Source organism: Lithobates pipiens, unplaced genomic scaffold (assembly GCF_037356315.1).
Source record: "Lithobates pipiens isolate NorthernLeopardFrog02 unplaced genomic scaffold, aLitPip1_a1.2 Scaffold_23, whole genome shotgun sequence".
NCBI lineage: Eukaryota > Metazoa > Chordata > Amphibia > Anura > Ranidae > Lithobates > Lithobates pipiens.
In genome coordinates, this window is record NW_027507785.1 from 263,298,661 (window position 1) to 263,308,935 (window position 10,275).

General features: G+C 40.1%; 1 protein-coding gene across 1 annotated transcript; it reads right to left on the bottom strand.

Moving 5' to 3' along the window:
• Positions 1-400: 400 nt before the first annotated feature.
• LOC143928306 (regulator of G-protein signaling 16-like) lies at positions 401-5,956 on the bottom strand. Its single transcript, XM_077453115.1, has 4 exons — positions 5,643-5,956; positions 4,918-4,979; positions 2,745-2,911; positions 401-1,437 (listed from the first exon to the last, which is right to left on the bottom strand). Exons 1-4 carry the CDS (start codon positions 5,789-5,791, stop codon positions 1,240-1,242), a joined length of 576 nt encoding a protein of 191 aa, XP_077309241.1. The 5' UTR covers positions 5,792-5,956; the 3' UTR covers positions 401-1,239.
• Between the last annotated feature and the right edge of the window lie 4,319 nt (positions 5,957-10,275).

Consider the following 10,275-nt stretch of genomic DNA (forward strand, 5'->3'; position numbering starts at 1 on the left):
ATACCTTAAATAAAAAAAAATAACCATAATGAGTTGATTTTGATGATTGGCATGACCCCTCTTAACTGTGGCTCTAAGCTGCAAGTGACTTATGATTAATATGGTTTTGTCCTTGCACAATTTGTATGTTAGTTCAACTCATAATGATTAAAAAATAATAATAGAATATAATAATAAAATGTATTTTGCTTTGTTTTTGTTCACTTTTATTATTTAAATAATTCATATAAATTAACATATCAACATACCAACATGAATGTATTTTCCAGAAATACAAGGTGTTCGTTTTCTATCACCACATAATAAGTTTACAAAAGCTGTCCAGCAACATTTTAAATAAATTGAACATAAAATGTGAATATATATATATATATATATATATATATATATATATATATATATATATATATAAATGTTTTACATAAAATGTGTTTTTTTTTTAATATACATATGTGCACTTATATATGCTGCAGGTGTTATATGAAAAACACCAGGATCTTTCTATACATTTATCACCTAGCTTTCTGCGGGGTCATTTCCCACATCCAGAATACTGTCGACAAGTCTCTGCAATTCCTGTTTGCCAAAGGAAAAAGACTGGCCAGGAATGTGTCACATTTTTTAAACATTGTGCTCTACTTCCCCCCATTGTTCTTAGATATCATTATGAATGGATACTGCTGAAACACTTGGCATCCATTGTGTCCCAGGTGAAAACTAATTTCCAGACACTTGATAAATGATCTGCATAGCAACAGTAAGGATAACGGATTCCCCCCCCCCAGCCAAAGGAAAAAACTACAGTGGGAGGAAGTAACACTTAGCAGCACAGACACATTGCACAAACATTAGCACATCAACTAGGAATCACACCAATGTGAGTTCTAGTTTGTTACAGAGATTTTCTCATGCTATCTCAATCCTGTTAACGTTCCCCTATTAACATAAAAGGTTAGAGGAGTTTGTCTAGGCAAGCACAGTCGTTTCATGGCACCATAAACTGGTGTCAAGGAAATTTTGTTGGACTAGAACTCACTAATCCATTCTATACACTGTCTTCCCTGTTCTACTGTCTTTGGCCCTTCTACACGGAAGGGCCCTGCTTGAAAGTCTTCTCAATTAGCGCCCAGACTCCAGCACACACATGGTGGTGGGGTGATGTCCTGAACCTGGTTCTAGATTGCTGGAACTGAGTTCTGGTCTCAATGTCGTAGCTTACACAAAACACTTGGTCTTCATTCATGTGAAAGAGAACTTTAGTTTCTTAATAGAGGATTGGGTCAGCAGTTGTTGGTAGATGGGGGATTTTAAGAAGCGTGGGTAAGAGTCTTTTTCCATCAGAGTACGGGTCTGTTCTTGGGCAGCGTCAAAGCAATTACGGCAGGCAGCTGAAATTTTCTGGCGTGTGTGTTCTCTGGTTTGATGGTCAATATTGACCTGTGAAGACAAAAAAAAAACAACAATGTTGACAATTAGCTTACCATCTAAACACAAATAGCAGTCAGAAGTGTATAGTAAACATGTGAATTATTTGAATTATTTAAATAAACATGTTTGCTTTAGCCCCATTTTAAGGGGAACATTCTTCCTATTGGCCACCAGTATAAGGGGCATTGTTCTATTGACCCCTGAGGAATTGGTTTTAGTAAGGGTTCCTCAAGACTTGAAAATTATATAGAGGTTCCTCTAGAGTTAAAAAGGTTGAGAAAGCCTGATCTAAGTAATTGTTAATTTTGTTACAAATGTAACAACTATCTTTTTTAACGGACATCAGCCTAAACAGATTACAGAATTTATAATTTTTTTTTTTTTTAAAAACATGTTTTCTAGTTGGTTGTTCCCTGTCTTTTTTTGGGACCTCTGAAGTTCCCCTTTGTTGTAGGTTTTAGGGTTTATATTTATACAAAGGTATTTGGAAAGAGCTTATCAATCAAAAATTAGAAAATGGCTCCTTCAGTTAAAGCGGAGGTCCACCCTAAAATGGACCTCCGCTCATCGGAATCCCCCCCCCCTCCGGCGCCACAATCGGCACCTTTCAGGGGGGAGGGGGGTGCAGTTACCTGGATAATCCAGGTAACTGCACCCACTTCCGGGCTAGCTCTCTGCGGAACGAGCGTAGGTTACGCCCCCGTTCCGCAAGCGCCCGCCCCCTTCAGCAAGTGCCCCGCTGCCTGCTGGGAAACACACAGCTCCCAGAGGCAGCGGGGACCGTCCGGATTGCGCCGCGCGGCTCGCGCATGCGCAGTAGGGAACCGGGAAATGAAGCCGAAAGGCTCCATTTCCTGATTCCCATACCCAAGATGGCGGCGGGACCCGGCAGCCGAGCGAGCGATCGGCTTCGGGTGCCGACATCGCGGGCGCGCTGGACAGGTAAGTGTCACTATTTAAAAGTCAGCAGCTGCAGTATTTGTAGCTGCTGGCTTTTAAAAAAAAAAAAAAAAAACGCGGAGTCCCGGTGGACTCCCGCTTTAAGTAAAATGCTAAATACATTTGAGATAGATTTGAAGAAACGTAACCACTTAGGCTTGATTTTCTTTTAAAAGCACATTTTCCTAGTCCATGTGTTGTTTTAATTAACTCTGAACAGTCTCAAGTCTCCGGGGCTTTGTTTAGACTGTGCATGCATAATGAGTTGCATACATGAGTTAATCCCATTTAAAACTTTGGATGTCTGACCCTTGGAATTCCAGCTGTGTGTGATGTATCTTCTTATCAGGATGCTAAATATAGTAAGCACTGCTTACCTCTCGTGGGGCTCCAGTCTGCAGGAATTCCTGAAATATGCACTGAGCTTTGGCAGGAAGCTTATTGACCGAAGGCGTCTTCTTGTATTCTTCACAAGCTACCCAGAACTCCAGATTCTCCTCGCTGAACTCTGTTTTTAGAAAGGTGCGGAAGGCTGAGAGTCCATCTGTAGACAGGATGAGAGGCAGACGTTAAAAGGAGCCCTTCACAAATCACCTCCCACACTCAATTCACTTCCTATGGAGAGCCCACCATGCTATTTAAAGTGTATCTATGCCATAACTCTTTTTTATACATTGAATAGACTGGTGAGGGGTTAGAACCTCTGTCATGTTTTTTTTTTTTTGCTGTTTGTGTCCCTGTTAGGAAGATTAGGGTCCTCTGGTGACCATTGTCACTGAGGCTAAAAGTGAGGAAATGTACCATTTGGGACGCTTACTCCAGTGGCATATGTCTGGACATGTTTCTTCTTTCTGTTGTCTACCAATCTACCAAGTGGGATGGTTTTTAACCATCCCAAAATAAAAGAGGTTTGGCGCATATATATATATATATATTATGCATTTAAGTATAAGCCAACCACAGTGTTCTACTTATATTCATTTAATGTATTGTGATTATTTATATTTTATTTGCCATCTGATATATATATATATATATATATATATATATATATATATATATATATATATATATATATATATATATATATATATATATATATATATATATATAGTATTCAGCAGGCAAATTAAATATAAATACTCAAAATCCATAATGAATGTAAGCAGAACATTGTGGTTGGCTTATACTTATATGCATGAAAAAAAAATGTATATATATATATATATATATATATATATATATATATATATATATATATATATATATAAGCCAAATCCCCATTTATTTTGGGATGGTTACAAAATCCACTCTTATTTCATGTGGACACAACAGAAAGAAGAAACATGTCCAGACATAATTCACAGGAGTAAGTGTCCCAAATGGCAAATTTCCCCCCTCTATTCCCCCACTTTTAGTCCCAGTGACAATGGTCACCAGAGAACCATAGATGAGAACACAGAAGGCCTGATTGCTTTGCATTGATGCTAATTACCATAGTGCACCTCACCCTCAAGACTTTGATACAGGCATACTCCACTTTTAAGTACACAATGGGGTTTATTTACTAAAGCTGGAAAGTGGAAAATCAGGCTCACTTCTGCATAGAAACCAATGAGCATCCAGGTTTTATTACCAAAGCTTAACTGAACAACCTGGGGTTAGAAGCTCATTGGTTTTTATGTAAAAGCGAGCCTGATTTTGCACTTTCCAGCTTTAGTAAATAAACCCCATTGCGTACTTAAAAGTGGGGTATGCCTATATATATATATATATATATATATATATATATATATATATATATATATATATATATATATATATATTGCATTGTAACGGTCTGAACAACATACTGTATATACGACTTATTAAGGCTTTACCAAAACTGCAGCAGATGGAATTTCGAGGCAGCTGTGCATGACAAACAAACAGCTTCAAGCTTTTATTTTCAAAGCTCAACTGAACAAGCTGAAGCTAGAAGCTGATTGGTTACTATGCAAAGCTGCCCCAGACCCTGTATGCTCCAGTCTTAGTAAATTCTGCCCAAAGTTTTTAGTAGACAAATACAATATAAATACATTAAACTAAATGTGACTAGAACACTGTGGTTGGTTTATACTTAAATGCATGAATAAGATCAAGACTTTTTAAAGACATTAATAGAAAATATAATAAAAATGTTCTGATATACAAATAGACTTTATGGCTTTTGGAATATTAAATTGAACAAAGAGTGTGCGGGGAACCATGATAGTAACCCTCTAAAAATAGTTATTTTAACTGTTTTCGAACTTGTAAAAAGTAATTGTTGTCTGAGTCACAGCAAATCATTACTGCCTGGTTAAAAATCCTACCTATGTTTTAGTACTTTTCAGTTCTTGCGTGATTTTGGTTAGTACATATGTAGCCCCTTGCATTATCCCCCCTATAGCCCCTTGCATTATCCCCCCTATAGCCCCTTGCATTATCCCCCCTATAGCATTCTCTGTGTTGTATCTCCATATGCACACCTTTCATACCAAATTAAGGATTCACCAAACCCCTGCTCACCTTTGCTGCTCAGGAGTTGATTGAATGATTCTTTCCACTTCATGACCTCCTTCATGCAGCTTCTGGAGAGAGATAAAAATAATAAGATTTTTATACATTTTATTTTATACTTTCTTTATGTTCCATAGCAACAGATGTTGTCTTGTTTAATAATGCAAACCTCTCTGACCCATAGCATCCAATATAGTCATTAGTCACTTACTCAAATACAAGTAATGCATTGGCTTATTAAACCAGCCTGTCTATAAATAGAAAGGACATTGCACCACGGCGTACTGTACGTGTCACCGACACAATTCACTCACGTCAGAGACAAACTTGCAATCACAACCCAACAGGTGAGATAAAATGTTGCAATAGCAGTACGTCAGTGCATAATTTAATAACCTGTAAATAATTCTTAAGGGATTTAGCAATTTTTGGCGGCAAAAAAAAATAAAAATTTTTTTTTCAATGTTTGATTTTTAACTCACCTCCCAATGCATCTATCGGGGAGATTTACTAAAACGAGTGCACACATAATCTGGTGCAACTGTGCATATTAACCAATCAGCTTATAACTTCAGCTTGTTCAATGAAGCTTTGACAATAAAACCTGGAAGCTGATTGGTTACAATACACAGCTGCACCAGATTCTGTGTGCACCAGTTTTAGTAAATCTAGGTTTGAATGATATTTGAACACAATAGGCAAGCGATCTTCGAATGGGCGACCCCTTGGCTTACCTGTGACCGTCTTTCTTTTTGTAAAAGTTGGATGGGACCAGTTTGTGCCCAACGTCCACTTTGTGAATTAGGGTGCTGATCGATGATCGCAGGTCCTTGGCTTTATCACACAAAAAGGCGTCAGGATTGAGGGAATTCAGATACATCATTGTTTTGCACGGAGTCCTATGCTGTCCGGCGTGTTTGCCCAGTTAGTAAGCGGCGAGAGTAGTTCAATAGGGTTCCTTGCCGAGCGGACGGCTTATTGTTCCAAGAGAGAACAATGGAAGTCTGCTAGTCCTTTGTGCATGCTTTTTGAAACTGGTTCCAGAATCTGGCATCCTGCCTTTTATCTGAGAGCATGCAGATTAGCCCAGCCTCCCTAGGAGGAGGATCATAACGTGACATCCATGGGAGGAAAAAAAAAGGGACATGAGGAGCAAAACCTCCTCCAAAGCCAGCTGTGCCAGTGCAGACTGTGCCCTGTTATTATGTGACAAGCTGACATTCCGCTCTTCTCACATTTAGCCGTTGTAGATCTATTGTGTTCGCATAATAAGAGGAGCACAGCGAAACCGAATGGAGCCCACTGCTGACAAATAAAGATATGTAGACGCAATCACCTTACCGCTCAACAAAGGGGGACATTCATCCAAAGAGCACAACAATCCCCCAAACTCAAATGTCATTATACAGTCTTTCTCTTTACCTGCTGAGACTGATAACAGCATGCTAATGTAGTTGATTATTCTATCAGCTTTCTGCTTTTTAACTCTTTTATGTTTAAAGGGAAACTACTTAATAATTCATTTGTTTGTTTTTTTGTTTGTTTGTTTTTTTTATTGTTAGCTCTACATCTGAACAATCTCTACAACTCAAATGTCATTATACAGTCTTTCTCTTTACCTGCTGAGACTGATAACAGGAAGATAATGTAGTTGATTATTCTATCATCTTTCTGCTTTTTAACTCTTTTATGTTTAAAGGGAAACTAATTAATATTTGATTTGTTTGTTTTTTAGTTTTTAGTTTTTTTATGTTTTTTTTATTTTTTTAGCTCTTTATCTGAACAATCCCTTCAGCTCAAATGTCATTATACCGCATTTCTCTTTAACTGCTGAGACTCTGATAACAGGAAGTTAATGTGGTTGATTATTCGTTCAGCTTTCTGCATTTTAACTCTTTGATCTTTAAAGGGAAGCTATTTCTTTATTTGTTTGTTTTTTAGCTTTTTTTTTTCTTTAGATCTCCATGTAAACAGTCTTAGCTTGATAGAAATAATTGGATCATTGGGGGAGATTTAATTTACTAAAATTGGAGTACTCAGAATCTGATGCAGCTCTGCGTGGCAACCAATCAGTTTCCAACGTCAGCTTCTTCAATTAAGCTTTGACACTATAAACTGGAAGATGATTGGTTTCTATGCACAGCTGCAGCAGATTTTTCACACTCCAGTTTTAGTAGCTCTAGTCTCCACCACTGTGTACTTGTGTTTTAAAACCCATTTCTATGTACTGTTTGTAATTATAAATGTACAGGAGAGCATCCGTAGTTACTCTTTATGGTTTTTCTTCTTTCTTAAAGTGACATGTAAGCTAGGTTCACATCTATGCGTTTTTTTTTTATTTGCAGTAATGCACTACAATCCATTTATCCTTCTTTCTTATGGGTCTCATTCAAATCTGTGCAGTTTCCTGCAATGGGTTTTTGGAAAGATGCAGGGACTTTATTTACATGCAGCATGGTGCCTTTTTGGATCCTTTGATATCAGTAGAATTGCAGATTTCTCAACAGATTCTTCAACAGATTTCTCCTCTTAGCAACACAAACACATAGGAGTTCATTTACTAACTGGAGAGTGAAAAATATGGTGCAGCTGTGCATAGTAGCCAATCAGCTTCTAACTAAAGCTATTTTTAGCAACGCTTTACTGTCATTTTGGCGGGACTATTCAGCTGCTAGCGGCCGATAAAGGGTTAAAACTGCCGGCAAAGCAGTGCTTTTCCGGTGGTTTGGCAGCCCTGCCCCCTTGCTTTAGGAGAGGTGTATACACCGCTTCTACAGCGCTGCAAAGATGCAGCTTGCAGGACTTTTTTTTACCATCCTGAAAGCACACCGCTCCAGTGTGAAAGCCCTCGGGCTTTCACACTGGAGAGACAGGAGAGGCAAAAGCGCCTCAGTGTGAAAGTAACCTAAGTGATATTAAAGCTTTGTTTCCCTAATACTTCACATTCCTTTTATGTGCCTGCTGTAACATGTACTTGTATGAGAAAATATCCTGTTTTTTATTTTTTTTGTATTGCTTCCTTTGTGTGAATTCTCTGGTGTTCCTGCCAGTCCCTCTGCTTTCCTACTAAAAACTGACCACACTAAGAAGGAGAACACACTGTGGTCAGTTCTCTAGCTATGCTGGGAGCTCAGTGTACTCTCCTCCAATGATCAGACTTGTCCTGACATGCCCCCACTGCACAGTCATACACTGGGCAACAACATAGTGTGCTGCTGCTTCTCCTCCCCCCAGCTCTTATGCAGCTGAGAACAGAGGGAATGTGATCACTTATATAAAAAGGGAAAAAAGGTATTTATATTTTTTTTATATTTATGCAAAAATGTTTTGTATTTCATTTCTATTTTAATCGGAATGGGTTGTTTTACAAGGTGATCGTTTACAAGAACTTAAAGCGGGGTTCCACCCTAAAGTGGAACTTCCGCTGATCGTAACCCCCCCCCCCCCCCCCCCCCCCCCGGTGTCACAATTGGCACCTTTCAGGGGGGAGGGGGGTGGAGATACCTGTCAAAGACAGGTATTTACACCCACTTCCGGACATAGACTCCCATGGGAGTCTATGTCATTTCCTGTCCTGCCGCGCTGTCTGCTGGGACACACACGGGTCCCAGAGACAGCGCGGACAATTCCTATTGCGCTGCGCGACTTGCGCATGCGCAGTAGGGAACCGGGAAGTGAAGCCGATTCGCTTCACTTCCTGATTCCCTCACCTAGAATGGTGGCAGCAGCAGCCGAGAGCTGAGCGATCGATCGGCCTCGGCTGCCGGCATCGCTGGACCTCGGGACAGGTGAGTGTCCATTTATTAAAAGTCAGCAGCTGTAGTATTTATAGCTGCTGGCTTTTAATATTTTTTTGTAAGTGGAATCCCTCTTTAAAGGCTCCATACACACTAGCGTTTTTTTTAAGCTCCTAGAAGCTGTTTTTTGCATATTTTTTTTTCTGCTCCTAGAAGCTTAACCCCTTCAAGTCCGCGCTCTAGCCGAATGAATGCTACAGTGCGGACCTACTTTGCTGGGGGGCTGTTAATAAATACCCCCCCTTTGCATGCTCCGCAGTGCGTGCTGTGATCACTGAGTCAATGAGACTCTAGTGATCACAGATTGGAGTAAGAGGCTGATACTGGCCCCTTACCACGTGATCACGTGATGCAAACAGAAGATCGGTAATCGTTTTTTTTTTCTCCTCATGCTGACAGCATGCTGACCACACAAATGCGCTTCTGGAAGAATGGTCAAACATTCCCATAGACACACTCTTAAACCTTGTGGACAGCCTACAAAGAAAAGTTGAAGCTGTTATAGCTACAAAGAGTGGGCCAACGCAATATTGAACCCTACGGAATAAGACTGGGATGCCATTAAAGTTCATGTGCATGTAAAGGCAGGTGTCCCAATACTTTTGGTAATATAGTGTCTATCAGAGAATTACGGTTTATCTAAGGGAGAACACCTACCCAATCTTGGGCCAGACACCAATAGAGGACTACAATAGATCCAATAGATCTCCTACAAAAAAGCATCAGCATGAAAAATGGGTCAAAAATGCTCAAAGTCGCACTACAAAAATGCATGGAAAAATGCATCATGCAGCAACAGCACTAGTGCAAACCTAGGCTAAACGATATCTATATTCTACAAAAATAGTCCATACACATCCACTACTTAAAAAAAAGTATAGGTATCTGTTTTTTTTTTTAATCATATTTACCTAGCTGGATCAGACCGATGCTGCATCTGTCCAGACCCCCCCTCCCCCCCCTGCCGTCTCTAACACTCGGGGCCAAGTGATCTAACACAGCCGGTCTCTTAGTTCTCACAGCTCCCTGAGCAGAGAGCTGGTGACTGCCCCCCCCCTCCCCCCAATGGTCACTGGAGAAACAGGCTGTGGAGTGGGCAGGAATGGCTGGCTCGGGCTGTCAGCGGCTCGCTGAGAGGCTGAGCCAAGTGCTGGTCTAGGTATGTGGGTGGATCCCAACCATATGGTCGCAATCTTGCTTGAGCTTGGATCGGCCCTGCGATGTCAGCAAACAACGGGTTTCAGCCCGCTGTCTGCTGAAAATGGGTCACAGGAGTGTAGAACAAACTGCACTCCTGTAACCCACAGGAGAAGTTACAGTCAAATGAGCTATGGCTGTACTTCTCCTTTAATGGCCCTGTAATCAATTTTTTCACAAAATAATTACATAATGTTTTTTTATGCCTCCTGTAACATCCTGTGAGCTCCCAAACCTCCCCTTTTCCCATCGCTTCTGCTTGTTTTGAACAAGTAGTATATGTTAGCTGTGATCGAGTGTACTAATCTATGTACATGCCCATCCCATAGCCCCTTGTCCATCTCAGGAGCAAGTAAGAGAAGGGTGGCTACAT

Coding starts and splice junctions, on each gene's coding strand:
- LOC143928306 (XM_077453115.1), bottom strand. CDS start 5,791: ATGATGTATCTGAATTCCCTCAATCCTGACGCCTTTTTGTGTGATAAA. Junction 2,912..4,917: donor TCAACTCCTGAGCAGCAAAG/GTGAGCAGGGGT, acceptor TCCTGTCTACAG/ATGGACTCTCAGCCTTCCGC. Junction 1,438..2,744: donor AGACTGGAGCCCCACGAGAG/GTAAGCAGTGCT, acceptor TTGTCTTCACAG/GTCAATATTGACCATCAAAC.